The following is a 14,670-nucleotide window of genomic DNA, read 5'->3' on the forward strand; positions in this document are numbered from 1 at the left end:
ACGTTGATGTCCATTAGAGAAAAAGCACCCCCATTTCAAAGATGTTAACATGTAGGGAAAAATGCTCATGCTAGATTTGATGAAATAGGATTCATGCTGTATTACCCTGGGGAAGTAATTTAACCCTTTAAGGCTCAACTTCCTGCTCTGTAAAATGAGAACAACACAGTCTACTACATAAGACTTGTGAGGTCTAAGAAATAATGTCTACAAAGTGCCTGGTATAATACTGGCTGCATCGCTCAGGGTCCAACCACACAAGCAGGAACCACTCTAAGAACGTAAAAACAGAGAACTTAATGCAGGGGATTGGTGACACGGGTGATGGAAGGGCTGAGAAACCCCACAGCAGACAATGAGGCAACCCAGAGATTAGCAAAAACCAGAAGCTGCCCACACTCCTTAACTGGAGGGACAAACAGAGGAGATGGAATTAGTGGAGCCTGGTGGGGAGGACCACCATGGGAAGTTGGAACCACAGCAGCCTATCCAGTAGGAGGTGGCACCGCAGGGGAGCCTCGCCTGCTGCTGGAGACCTGCCAGAGCCCGAGCAAGAGAGAGAAAGAGAAGAAATAACCTGGCTTTTTCATCCCTCCTAACTTCCAGTCTCCTGCCACTGTCTCCCATTGGCCAAACCCAAGCCTGAACGGCAGCTGTCCTGGAAGCCTGAGAAACTGCACCCTGCAAGGCAATACAGAGCAGAGCAGAAGCGCAAGGAAGGGATCTGTAGCAAAAGGGTAGAGAACAACCATCAGAAATAGGTTAAACAGGCTTGGTAATACCTTTATTTGTAAAACCTTTAAAGTACTGGATACACGTGAAAGTAACGAAAGCATTCACTTAAAACCATACTGTAGTCCACATAGACTAGTTCACATCTCCCCTCCCACCGCAACCTACTACAGTATCCTGATTACTACTGTGTCTGGTCTAATACAGTGGCATTTGAAGACGGATTTTTAGTGTCAGGCATGTTCTCCACTGAAATTTCATGAGGGCTTCTACAGCAGAGGGAGATGCCCATTCTATGTCACAGAGGTCAAAGCTCAGCCACAACAGAATTATGCAGCAGCGTCATGGCAACTGGACGCTGGTCTTGGAGCGCTCAAGGACTTCTGCGTGACCTGTGGGGAGGGTCACAATCTCTGGATTCACTTTTAAAAAATGTAAATCACAACCCTCGGGGTGGTTTACGCGCGCCCCCAACACTCCACTTGGCTCTTCATCTTTCCATTCCCTTGTCCAGAAGGCTCCACAATGTTTTTTGAAATAAAGGATGAAATCGTCTAAGAAAACAGATAACGTACCCAAGATCACAGCGCTAGCAAATCGGAAGGAATTCATTCTCTACTCTTCCCACGCCAAGGCGCTTTCCGCTCCCCCACCGGTTCTTTTCGCGCCCCGTACATCCTCTGGCGGAGGAAGGCTTGTTCAGGGAAAAGCAAGAGAGACCCCGCTCAAAATCCTGGCGCACTTGGTAGCGCTCTTCGTGCAGCCAACGTGCCCAACTGGCGTCTCAATAAACGGCGACCCGCCAGGCTCGGCCGGCCGACTCAGGACGCTCCCGGCTCGGGGTAGCTCAGGGTCCTCTCCCGCGGGCCCGAGACCCCCACCCCCGCGCCGGGGGGCAGCCGGAAGCAAGCTGCCCTACCCGCCCCCTGCGGGTCGCGGGGTTTCTAACGGAGCCGCGTGCCCGGGGCGGGGCCACGCGCGATTGGCCGCTCGGAGTCGGGGGCGGGCCCGCAGCGGGCAGGCCGGGCGGGCGCCGACAATGAGCCTCCATAAAAGGGAGCGGCGGGGGGCTAGAGCCCCGGATTGAGCCCTCCCCGCCCGGGGTCCCGACGCTCTAGGTCTCGGGGAGGCCGAGACGCGCCCGTCGCAGGCCGGGCCGGCGAGCGGCGGGCGGCGGGCGGCGGGGAGGGGGCTGCACGGGGCGGGAGGCGGCCGCCGGCTTGCGCGCAGGCCTGCGCGCCAGTCCTCCGGCGTCCGGTCACCGAGAGCCCCCCCGGCCGCGCCATGGCCCTGAAGGCCGAGGGCGCCGCGCTCGACTGCTTCGAGGTGACACTCAAATGCGAGGAAGGGGAGGACGACGAGGAGGCCATGGTGGTGGCCGTAATCCCGCGGCCCGAGCCGATGCTCAGAGGTGAGAATGGGAGGGGAATCCCACTTCCGCGTCACGGTCCGGGGCTCGGGCTTCCCCCCCCACACCAGTCGGGGGTCCGGGTACCCCCTCCCGCGCCTCCAGTCAGGGGCCCAAGCGCCCCCACTCCACTCCGGCCTGGTGCCCGGGCGCCCCCTTCCCCCTTCTGTCTGAGGTACTGGCGCTCTCTTGTTCCACCCCCAGCGGGGTTTGGAATCTCAGCCTCCCCGAATTCCCCCTCCCCCGCCCAGGGTCTGGAGCCTTCGATCCACGCCCCGCGAGCTCCGGATCTTCCGGTGCCCGAGCGCCCCCTCGCCCGGGCCCAGCACGACGGCTTCGAGGTGACGCTGGCGGGTCCCACCCCTCCCCCCTCCCCTTCCCTCTACCCCCCCGCCGCGGAGGCAGAGACAGAGGCAGGCCCAGGGGCCTGGCCGTATTCTCGGCCGAGGACCGAGGGGCGGCAGGGCCTCCACGCCGGAGCTAGGGGCCCCGCACCTTGGTGTGCGGAGTGATTCGGTGGGTGGAGGCAGGCGCCGCTGCAGCCCGCCAAAAGGTGGATTTTAAGGGCGCTCCGTGCAGAATGCTTTCCTACGCCCCCCTCACCATCCCCGGGCCTTGCGCTTGCATAAGCCACAGGTGTCAGATTCTCGCGCTGCAAGGGTGAAAGTGGTTGCATAGGACACCTAGTTTTGGAAAAGGAGTGCTTGCTACGGGTGCCCTCAGCCACTCTAGAAAGGGATTGGCCTCGGGAAGGGGTTTGAGGAGCAGTCTGGGAGCACTCGCTTTCCCCTCCTCCCTCACCGATTTCTCCAGTCCTCAGGATCTTGCAAACCCTAAGAAAACAAAGAGCCACCTTAGTGGAAGACACACTATTCATGAAAATGCAAAACCTTTTCATTCCTAGATACCCCGTCCCTCAGGGGGACAGTACCCAAAAGGTTGAGAGCAAGGCCGTTCATTTAGCCTCAGCAGGACATGGTGATGTCTCCCTGCACTGCTTCTCCTTTTTGGAATCAAGAGTGCTATAAAATGAGGGAAATAAAGGCCACTACCCGTCTCAGAGCTTTCAATCCAAAAGAGAGGTTCTTTCTGTACTTCTGCTAATATTTCTCGAGTGGTCAGTGCCAGGCTGTCTCAGTTAACCCTCTCAACAACCCTGCGAGAGCATCCTCCTTCCCCAGAGAAGTGAATTCATTCAACAAGTATGTGGGAGCACCTCTTACATGTCAGGCACGGTTTTAGGCTAGGCGTGCTAATAGCTATAAAGAAAGTCGAAACTCTGCTCTTCTGAAACATAGATGTAGATACTAATGACCAAAGATAAATGAAGATAAATAAATGTATAGCATGTCAGGTGGTTCAGAGAACAGGAAATCAAAGTAAGGAGAAAAGAGTGAGGGTGTTTCATTTGGAATATCAAGTGGTCGGGAAAGCCTTCTCTAATAAGGTGAATTTTGAACACAGACCAAAGGAAGCGAGGGAGAGAACCCTGTAGATAATTGGAGGTTAAGAATTTTCGGCAGAGAGAATAGTAAGTACAAAGGTCCTGAAGCAGAAGCTTCTTGAAAGATTTGGGGTGGGAAAGAAAAACAGACGAATTCAAGGTTTTTGGCCTGAGCGACTGGAAGGATGGACTTCCCATTTGCCGAGATGGAAAGACTGGAGTGCAGGCCTGTGGGAGATGGGGAGTTAAGGTTTGAACATGGCAAGTTTGAGAAGTTTATGACACATTCAAGCACAGATGTCAGATGGTAAGTAAGGCATGTGAACCTAAATTTCCTGGGAGAGTCTGGTTAGAGGTATAGACATGGGAGTTGTCAGCAGGCGGGCACTGGGATGAGACCACCAGAGGAAGGAGGTAGATATAGATGGGGTCCCAGGACCGTTGTGGAATGCTCCAGTGATTCCAGTTTAGAGACTGAGTCATTCCTCATCAAACACTGCTGAATGCCACTACATGCCAGGCACCGTGCCGAGTGCTGGAGATACAGTTGTGAAGGATCAAAAATCCATGCTGTCTTGGACCTACAGTGCAGTCAGGAGACAAAGGGAACGAGTAGGAAATGAAGCAGTGAGGGGAGCAGGGAGCTCAGGTGGGGCAGATGGCAGCTTTCTAAGGGTCGGCAGACAAGCCTTGGGTGAGAAGACGGCTCTGTTCTGGAGAAGGGACTGGCACGGGTGCCCGAAAAATAGCTCCAGTGAAGTAAGGGAAGAACCAATAGAAGGTGGTGCCCTGGAGTCCAAGGGACAAAAATCAAGATGGAAGAAGCCATCTGTCAAAGGACAAAGTTGAAGAGCTGACCGCTGGGTTTAGCATTGGTGACCTTGACAAGAGCTGTTTTCGAGGAGTGGTGGGAAAGAAAGCCCACCTGCAACCAAGGGGTTCCTGCCCAGAGTCACATCTGAGCGGGGTGCAGCCCAGCCTTGGAGCTAGACCTGAGACCAAGCCGGTTCTCAGACCCATTTCAATGCCACCTCTTCCAGGTAGTCCCCAGGTGTTCGGGTCTCCCATATTTGTCTTTCGCTCCATCTTCTCAGGTGGGAGGGAGGTGCAGCCACAAGGGATCAGAAACCCTGAGCTGCCAGGCTAACGTGGGTCTGAGCCTGCATCCTTTGCTGAGCTGAGAAGGGTTCCCATCCTGTTGGAGCTTATGGTCCATGTGCACAGGGAACAGGTGCTGAGTCGACCAGTAGGGACGAGCTAGGTTACTGCTGTAAAGGCTTTGGGAGGGGAGGCTGTTTCCGACAGGATGGGAGGCCCCTTGAAGGGACCTCAGCAAGTGGAGGAACAGGCATGGATGCCATTCACTGACCCGAGAAGGCTCATTGAGCGTCTCCTCTCCTACGTGCCAGGCCCTGCGGGGACAGTAAGATGACAAAATTTACCATTCTTGTCCTCAAGGAAGTGCTTCGCTGCTGTGGCCTGGTAGTCGCATATGGATATAATCACCTGCCAGGGGTGGGAGGTCAGGAAGGCTTCACAGGGCTGAGGTTTTGAGCAGGGCCATGAAGGAAGTAGAGGACTTTGCCGGACTGGTGGGCTGCCAAGGCCGTAGACATGCAGGAACGCAGTCTGTTGGAAATGCCTGTTGGACCTGTGGTCGGAGACTAGATTGAGGTAGCAGGATGCCGAGGCATGTAGGCTGTGTTTATCGTGGCTAGTGCCTTGTGGGCTCCAGGGGAAGGGAGAAAGAGACTCTAGGTGGGAAAGTTCCTTCCCTACATATGCCACCAGGTTTGGGGAATCCTGTTCTCTGTATTGTTGGTTGTGGGCACCTTTACTGACAGTACCCGCCCCCTCCTCTCCCTCCGTAGTGGCCCAGCAGGAGAAGACCCCACCGCCGAGGCCCAGCCTGCTAGAGGCAGGCAGCGATGGCTGTGAGGAGCCCAGGCAGCAGGTGTCTTGGGAGCAGGAGTTCCTGGTGGGGAACAGCCCGGGAGGCAGCGGGCGGGCACTGTGCATGGTGTGTGGGGCCGAGATCCGGGCCCCCTCGGCGGACACAGCACGCGCCCACATCCTGGAGCAGCACCCTCACACCCTGGACCTGAGCCCTTCCGAGAAGAGCAATATCCTGGAGGCCTGGAGTGAGGGGGTGGCCCTTTTGCAGGACTTCAGGGCCGAGCAGCCGTCCCCGCCCCATTCAGGTAGCTGGGCTGGGGGAGGGGAGGAGGAGGAAGGAAAAGTCAGGACTCTTGTTGCTCACTGGCATCTGCCCCCTTCAGACTCAGGCCAGGAGGTCGAAGTGGACCCAGACTCCGACCCGGACCCCGAAATGCCAGCAGAGATTGTCGTTCTCCTCGACTCCGAGGACAACCCCTCCCTCCCTAGAAGGAGCCGACCCAGGGGACTCCGCCCTCTGGAGCTTCCTGGTCAGTCATCCCAAAGCCTCAGAGGCTGAGTTGGGGGGAGGGGAAGCATGGGCCTTGCCATCTGGGTGGAGAGAGGCTGCTGGGCAGATACCCTCAGCAGCCCTGTGGTTACGGCAATCAGGCCTCTTAAAAAGGTCTTGTCTTTTGCAGCGGCCCCTGTCCCAGAGCCGGTAAGCAAGAAGCCACGTGGTCAGAGATGGAAGGAGCCCCCTGGGGAGGAGCCGGTCAGAAAGAAAAGAGGCAGACCCATGACCAAAACCCTGGACCTGGACCCGGACCCGGACCCAGGTGAAGGCGAGGAAGGTGTGGGCTCCAGGAGGAAAGCTAGGACCCTGGTGGGGGGGGGGGGGATGCGTGGCAGAGGGCACCTGCACCTCAGCTGAGGCCATGGGCTCAGCCCTTGGGAGTCTGACCTCACAGTTCCATCCTGTCCTCCCTTCCAGATCCCCCCTCACCCGGCTCACCCACCGAGACTTTTGCGGCTCCCGCCGAGGTCCGACACTTCACCGACGGCAGCTTCCCCGCTGGCTTCGTCCTCCAGCTCTTCTCCCACACCCAGCTCAGGGCCTCAGACAGCAAGAACTCGCCCAAAGAGGGGAGAGTAGCAGAAGGAGGTCTTCTCCAGCCGGAAAGCCCCTCCCCAGGTGAGCTCGTGAGAGAGGCTGACAAGTGCGGGGTCAGGAAGGCCGCATCCCTGGGGTCTGGCCTCCACGAGGCTGCTTGGCAGCAGAGCCCAGGCTAGAGATGGCAGGTGGATTTAAATACAGTAGCCAGCCAGAGAGCTGAGTTTGTTTGTGAGCTCCTTGGGAGTGTCCTGGCTGGTTGGTAGGTTGGGTTAGGCCAGTGCTCCCCAAAAGCCCGACACCCATCACCGCAGTTAAGGTTGATTCCAGCTGGAGCCTGAGGTGCCCACCTTGGCCCCGGTGGACCAGGGGCCTAGATGGGACCGATAGCAGAATAGGCGGGGCGAGCACTCAGCAGACACCTCAGCTCAGTTTACGTCTAATAATAGCAGTAAGCGCTTGTGTTTTTATCATGTTCTCCGATTTTAAGAAACTCATATGCAGCTCATCTGGCCCTTATAAAAGTATCTTTTCCAGATGGACCGACAGAGTCTCAGAGAGATGGTTCCTCCTCTACGGTCCTTGTATTCATTTCCTGAGACTGCTGTAACAAACTGCCACAAACTTCGTGGCTTACAACAACACAGATATACTACTTTTTAGTCCCGGAGGTCAGAGAACTGGAACGGGTCTCACTGGGCTACAGTCAGGGTGTCAGCAGGGCTGGGTTCCTTTCTGGCTCGTAAAGGAGGAAGTCTTGCCTCTGCCAGCTTCTAGCAGCCGCCTGTGTTCCTTGGCTTGTGCCCTCCTTCCATCTTCAAAGCAGGCCGTGGCCAGTGCAGTCTTTCTCAGGATGCCACTTTTGGGTCTGACTCTTCTGCCTTCTCCTTCCCCTTTAAAGGCCCTTGCGATTACACTGAGCCCACCCAGACCATCCAGATCTCTGTTTTATTTTAAAGTTGGCTGATTAACAATGTCAGTTCCATCTGTGGTCTTAATTCTCCCTTGCCGTGTAAGATACCGTATTCACAGGTCCTGGGGATTAGGACTTGAACGTCTTTGGGGGACCGGTATACTGCTACCACAGTCACGTAACCTAGCAGTAGCAGAATTGAGATGAGACTGGCCTGTGTTCCAGCAGGGCAGGGCTGAGCCTGGTTCCTCTCTCTCTTCATCTCGCCAGGCCAGGCCCTGCTTGCAGCATCTCAGACGCAAAATTGTTTTTTCTTTTTTTTTCTTTCTTTTTTGGCTGTGTTGGATCGTCATTGCTGTGCACGGGCTTTCTCTAGTTGTGGCGAGCGGGGGCTAGTCTTCATTGCGGTGGCTTCTCTTGTTGCGGAGCACAGGCTCTAGGTGCGCGGGCTTCAGTAGTTGTGGCTCGTGGGCTCAGTAGTTGTGGCTCGTGGGCTGTAGAGCGCAGGCTCAGTAATTGTGGCACACAGGCCTAGTTGCTTCACCGCGTGTGGGATCTTCCCGGACCAGGGCTCGAACCTGCGTCCCCTGCATTGGCAGGCAGACTCTTAACCACTGCGCCACCAGGGAAGCCCCAGAAAGTGATTCTTGAAGGAGTGAATGTGTGACGCAGAGAGTGCCTCGTCCCGCCTGCCTGAAATGGGCGTTTGGAGTTGGAGCCCTGAGAAAGATGGCGCACGGGGTGCTGGAGGCTCCCCAGAGCAGGGCTCTCAAAAAGGAGATGTACTTTTTGCCTAAATAAAAAGGCAAACCTGTCACTTCAGCCCACATCACTCAGTGGTGACCACTGTCAAAAATTTGGCTTGCGTCCTTCGGACCTTTTCCGAAGCTCTGTGCACGTCTCTGCACATGTGCTTTCATGTATTTATTCTTTACCACTTTTTCTAGTCTGGAGGCAGGCCTCAGCCCTGTGAGGTTGTAACTGTCTCAGGTTTCAGCTTGAGTCACCTTCCAGTCCTGCTTCCCCAGGACTGTGCTCTGCCTGGACTTGAGTGTTTCCCGGGCCCCCTCGTATTGTCAGTGGACCCCTGCTCTAAATGGCTGATCTCTTCCACTGGCTGATGAGTCCTCTGGTTTCATTCTTGAAAGTGGGGGCTTTATTTTGACCCCTGGGGTACCCTGTGCCCAAACCCCACCTGTGTGGAATGACCAATAGGTGAGAAGGGCATCCTTGAGCTCTCAGGTTTATTTGGGGTGAGTGGGCAAAGCCTGAGATTTGGGGTTCAGCAAGCTGATTGAATGAGTGAGAGGGATGGAGAGGGCTGAGAGGTGTTCCCGGCAGAGGCCGGGCCCTGTGGAGGTTGGAGACAGTCCAGAAACTGCAGGAGGCACTAAGTGACACAGCAGCAAGTGTTCCGCAGCCCAGCTATGGGAAATGACAGGAGTGCCACAGCCTTTGTCCCCACGAAACTCACAGTCTGCCTAAGGGTACAAGTCAGCAAATAGAGAATAGTGTGGTGCCCACGATGGTTCTGTGCCGAGCACAGGCTCCAGACCAGTGGTTTCAGGTCGGTTTGGGGTTTTAAGTACCCAAAGCTCAGATTTCCCAGAAACCTGTGAGGCTTCAACCAGAATGTCTCTACTTTGAGTTGTTTTATTTATTGAAACTCTTCAAAGATCTTATTTGAGTAAAGATCCTACCACTTTAAATCAAGGATATAAAAGTGGGGGGGCGGGGAGTCACCGTGGTCAGGTCAGCTGACCTAATGGATATGTGTGTCAAGCAGTCAGGGACGACTTGCTGGACTTTCAGGGGCCTCCCAGGCTGAAGGTGGGGACCTGGCCAGGAGAGGAGGTGAGCCCTGAGGGCCCACTCGCACACAGTGGGAAAAAGCCTCCTGCTGGGGTGTGTGTGTGTGCAGATAGTGGAAAAAAGCCTCTTTGTCCTGCTGGTGTGGGGGGGGGGAGTGTGGGGGGTGAGGGGTGTCAGCACCTAGAACAGGGCCTGGTTGTGTGTGTGTGTGAGATAGAGCACCTAGAACAGGGCCTGGGTGTGTGTGTGTGTGTGTGTGTGTGTGTGTGTGAGAGAGAGAGAGAGAGAGAGAGAGAGAGCACCTAGAACGGCCTGGCACCAAGAAAGCCCTCAGGGAAGATTTTTTGACAGATGAGTGGATGGCGGCTGCCTTCACTTGTCATCCTGGTGGTGACATGTCCAGAGTCTCTGCTCAGAGACAAGCCTTAGTGAGAAACGAGAGAAGTGGGCCCCAGCCACCCCCTGGAGAAGGTGTACACATTTACACACACATGCACACGTGTGGAGGAAGGGGAGGGGAGGAAGTGGGGAAGCAGAGCAGTTTGGGCCAGGAGAGAAGTCGGGGCGGTTCTGGGGTTGGGGTGCTGCAGCTTGTCCCAGGGACAGAGAAGTCCTCCTGGCTTGCTCTGACGGCCTGGGGCTCTGCTCATGCACTGCTTCTGAAAGAAGATCTCTCTACCGCACCTCAGGCCTCGCTCTCCTGAAACACCCCTCCCCACCACCCACCCCTTTGCCCTCCCTGCTGTCAGGAAGAATTGGCACTTAATTCCAATGTACTGAATTCTTTTAATGTATTTTTTCCTGAAATCCACAGGACCACCTTATAAAGGATTATTATGTCCACTTTACAGAAGAGGAAACTGAGCCTTGGGCAGGTGTGTTTCACCCATGTGACTCCCCGCCTGCAATGAGGGCCAGGAATCAGTTCTCTGTCAGACCAGGAGCTGTTCTTCTCTCTGGGTCTTCCCCATTAGCCTACGCAAAGCTGTTCTTTCTCCCTTCTTGCCCCCTCATCCCATCGTAGCCACCATCCCGTTTATCCCCGAGCCTTTGCAGCAGAGCTGGAACGCTCTTCTACACTGTCTCCAGTCTGTCCTTAGAAGCCACTTGCGTCAAACGCATGCTCACCACCCTACACTAAAATGGCTTTTTTGGCAACATTGCCATTGACTTCCATAAAGTTAGATCTGGTGGTCAGTTCTCAGTCCTTATCTTTCCTGACCTGGCAAAAACAAGGAACCCCTCCCTCCTTCCCTCCTTCCTGGAGACCCTTTCTGCCCTTGGCCTCTCGGGCAGCAGCATGCCTGGGTTGCACCTGCCTCTCTTGCTTGTTCTTTCCTAGCTCCCCAAGTGGGATCCTATGGTTGTTTTTCTTTCCATTTCTGGAACATATGTTCCTTTGGGTCAGGATGTTTGCCTGTTTCATTTACTGTGTGATATCCCCAGTGCCCAGCACAGAATAGATGCTGCTTCTGTATTTGGTGGATGAATGAGTGACCCAACCGTGGGTCAGGGTCTGCACTCAACGCCCTGGGTGATCCTGTCCAGGCTCACAGCTTGAAGGACAGTTCCTGTGCTCACAGTCCCGCTTTTCTCCTCCACCCCAGACCTCTCCCTTCGGTTCCAGCCTCTCTCTTACCCGTATGACGTGTCTGATTGGTTGCCTAAAAGATCCCCCAAACTCGGAGTTTCTGACGGCGTTTCTGAACGGAACCCCCGGTCTCCTCCCCTCACCTCCAGCCACTCTATTCGCCCTCAGTCTTCCCTTACCCAGGAAGCTGGCAGCCCCGTTCTTCAATTTGCTTGGACCAAACCCTCAGAGTCATCATCTTCTGTCTCTCTCAGACCCCACATCCGTCCATCAGCAAATCCTGTTAGCCCCACCTCCAAGATGCTCAGAATTGACCCCCTGTCACTACCCCTACTGCTGCTACTTTCATCCAAGCTTCCTTAACAACCTTTGAACTTGTCTCCTAGCTTCTGAGCTTTGCCCTCTGTGGTCGGTCTCATACAGCAGCCAGAGCCCCTGTTGAAACACAAGTGGGATCCTGGCACTGCTCTGCTCAGAGCTCTCCAGCACCGTCGCTGTCGCACTTCAGATAAAAGTCAGAGTCCTCGTGGAGACCAGTGGTCCTCAAACCAGGATCTTCACCTCTTCTGCCCACCAGGGCATCTGCATTTGCTCTTCCTCCCGTCAGGAATGCTGTTCCCCAGCTAGACACGCCGCTGACTCCTCGCTTCCTGTATGTTTTGCTCACGCACCAGCTCTGTGGGGCCCTCCCTGCTACCCCATCCCCTTCCCTGGTGTACTTTACTTTGCTTCTGTCTGTATATGTCACATTGCATTCTTGCTTGTTCATCCTGTTTATTGGCTCTCACCACTGGAATGTAAATTCCAGGAAGGCCACTTGGCCTGCTGCATGTTCTGGGGAAGCCCCGGCAACTGGACTAGTGTCGGGCGCAGTATAGTTGCCCAGTAAGTTATTGTTGAATTAGGGAGCCAGTGAGTAGGCCCCACTTGCCCTCGAGGAGCTTAGAGTGTGTCAGGGAGACAAACCAGCTCATGTGACTACAAAGCAGAACTTGTTCAGTCGCACGACCCAGTGGCAGCCATTGAGTCGTTTTAAATCCCGGCAAACAGTACAGCAAAATCGTACCTGTTTTCTCTGCCAGATTTTAAATCATTGGGTCTCTAGAAACAGTGCAGAAGAAAACCACAAATAATACAGACGCCGCAACAGTCACAGTCACCATTTTCTGGCTTTGTTTTTTGATGTAACTTTGGCGTGTGCCCGTGCCAAACCGGACACTTTGGTACCTGAACAGTGGCTGTCAGCCGTTCATGTTCCCCTGTCTTAAGACCTGGTTTTGTCCATTGTGAGTAGCTCCGCCACGCTGCTAAGTTGGACATCTGACCCCTGCGTGGTAGGTATTGACTCGGGAGATGAAGAGCCTGGTTGAGCTTCCAGAGCAGAGCTGAATGTTAGCCCAGGACCCTCTGTCCAGTGCTCTCTCCCCCGCCCTGCATATTCACCTGGTTGCTCCTTTGTGGGCACAGTCATGTCTTTTTCTGCTTTGGGGTGTTCCCCACCCCACCACCTCTGCCCACACAAGGCAGAACCCATCAGGCTAGGGTGTCCAGTACGTCCTAGACGAAACGGAGTCAGCTGAAGGTAGTTGAGGGGAGCGGAGTACAGCACTAAGCGTCCGTGTGCCACAATACATGAGGGAGGAAGGCTGCGGAGGGCCTGCGCTGATGCCTGCGGAGGCGCGATGCCCTTGCGGTTGGTGCTGGTCCTTGGATGATCCAGGAGCACAGCCTCCCACTGTCCCCAGGCTTCTCCTCAGACCACAGGTCCTGGGCTATGGAACTGAAGGCCAGGAAATGGGGGTGTGGTTTACAGAGACCCTCGGGGGACATCCTCAAGGTGCGTTGTCTGGAGGGCCCTGACTCTCTCTCTGCTCCCATCCTTGCCCAGCTCCCCCTCCGGGGCTTCGCGGGACGCTGGATCTCCAGGTTATCCGCGTGCGGCTGGAGGAGCCCCCGGCAGTCAGCCTCCTGCAAGACTGGTCCAAGCATCCCCAGGGCACCAAGGGTGTGGGAGCAGGTGACAGCCCAGAATGGCCCGCGGTTCTGTCGGAATCCAGCACCACTGTCGGGGGGCAGCCAGAGGCAGGGAGTGGCCTGTAGGTTCTTTTCAGGGTGGGGAGAGGAGGCTTGTCACCCTTCGGCTTATCCCTCAGAGCTGCCCAGCTCGGCCACCTGATGGAGAGTAAAACCAGGTGCCAAGGCAGGATGGAGGAGAGGAAGGTGGGCAGCATCCGCTATGACTCGGGGACGCTGGAAAATGTCTCCCCGAGTGAGGCGTGAGGCCAGGCCCTGAGGGGGACGGGGTGCCGAGGGCTGTCGTGCGGTAGGGCATTGGGCCTTTGGAGAACACCCACCCGATCCTTTTGCTGACCCAGACCTCTCTGTCCCCCTGACCTCCTCCCACCTTCTCAGCCCCCCACCATTCTCCCTTGGCACAGTGCCTTACGCAAGAGGTGGTCGTGACGGTGTTGAACTGAGTCCCACTACCTCGGGGGACGCCTCTCCTCCCCCACCCGTTTCGGCTCCTAAACCAGGAGGCCTCCATTACCTCTTCTTCCTGCTCCATCCCTGCAGGTGGCTGAAGTAGCCTACCTGGGGGCTCCGTCACTCACACTCTCCTCTTCACCCCTTTTCCTGTTGTATATATCTCCTTTGTTGACAATAAATTATTTTTTTTTATTAAGAGAGTTCCGTCTGGGCCGTCATTGGGGGAAGGGGTTTGCTAGCAGGATATCCGGCCTCCTGGAGCGACCTTGAGGAGGGCTAAGAGGTGGTCCTGGGTGTGAGCCAGAAAGCTGCTGCCCCAGAGGCTGGAACAGGGTCAGGGCAGGCTTTGTTGGGCCAGCAGACCGAGGCCGAGTCAGTTAGCAGGGCACCTCGCCCCCTCCCCTTACCCGTGTCCTCCAAATGGGGTCAGAAACACCTTTAACATGTACCTTCTGACTCACTTGGTAAGCCTCTGTCTGTCCAAGACAGGCCACACTGGGGGGCCCAGGGGAGGAGCTGAGACTTAACATGACCTTTACAAAGTGCCCTGGCTGTGCCCAGTGTGCAGGGGAAGAGAAGCCTCCCCTCCCCCTGCCCCAGGAAAGGAAGGCAGGCGGTGGGGTCCTGAACGCCCCCAACCTTTCAGCGCTGAACGCTCAGCCTCATGGTCTGCCCGCCCTCTCCTCGGCTTAATTACACCAAGCCTTTGGCTGGTTTTCCTGTTCCCCAGACCCAGAGGTGGGTCCACTTGGATCTCTTCACCAGATTCCTAACCCCTTATCCTCCTAAATTAACCGTCACCAACCGAATCTGTGTAGGGTTGTGTTTTTCCTCTTTGGTGAAGGGGGCTCTCAAGAGAGGCACAGAGGGCTCTCAGATCCCAAACTTCACTGTCCCGTTCAGAATCCGGGGGTGAGTGGGATAAATAGGGCCATCCACCCTCTGCACCTGGACTGCTGATGGATCCCGTGCAGCCGGGGAGGGGCGGGGCAGAGGCAGGGCTCCCAGGGCAGTTGTTCCTGTGTGACACCAACCCCATCAGGTTTTGAGACTGACCAGAGAGCTGGTCCCTAAATAAGGAAGGGTGTGGGCTTGAGCGCGCTGTGCTGTGTGCCCGTCTGAGCTGGTGTCCCCCGTGGGCTCAACCAGGTGTGAGTGATCTCAGCGTGGTTGACTCATGGGAAGTGGTCCTTTCTCCCCATCTGACGAGCTCGGGAGAAAGAGCCCAGAGACATCTGGGGCCCTCTTCCAGGGGAGACCAGAAGATTTGTGGTGTGGTGGGGGGAAGAGGGCA

General features: G+C 55.8%; 1 protein-coding gene across 7 annotated transcripts; it reads left to right on the forward strand.

The window, feature by feature from the left end:
* The first annotated feature begins 1,748 nt into the window (after positions 1-1,748).
* Positions 1,749-13,576, forward strand: SPINDOC (spindlin interactor and repressor of chromatin binding). 7 transcript variants are annotated; one of them, XM_033860890.2, is made up of 8 exons: positions 1,749-2,143; positions 2,392-2,481; positions 5,456-5,785; positions 5,864-6,010; positions 6,161-6,313; positions 6,454-6,654; positions 10,113-10,173; positions 12,778-12,913. In XM_033860890.2, exons 1-7 carry the CDS (start codon positions 2,017-2,019, stop codon positions 10,160-10,162), a joined length of 1,098 nt encoding a protein of 365 aa, XP_033716781.1. In that variant the 5' UTR covers positions 1,749-2,016; the 3' UTR covers positions 10,163-10,173; positions 12,778-12,913. The 7 variants fall into 7 exon arrangements, with proteins under 7 accessions (XP_033716781.1, XP_033716780.1, XP_033716776.1 ...); XM_033860889.2 differs by having other exon boundaries at positions 11,276-12,912; XM_033860885.2 differs by lacking the exon at positions 10,113-10,173 and having other exon boundaries at positions 12,778-13,576.
* Positions 13,577-14,670: the final 1,094 nt, after the last annotated feature.

This window comes from Tursiops truncatus, chromosome 8 (assembly GCF_011762595.2).
Source record: "Tursiops truncatus isolate mTurTru1 chromosome 8, mTurTru1.mat.Y, whole genome shotgun sequence".
NCBI lineage: Eukaryota > Metazoa > Chordata > Mammalia > Artiodactyla > Delphinidae > Tursiops > Tursiops truncatus.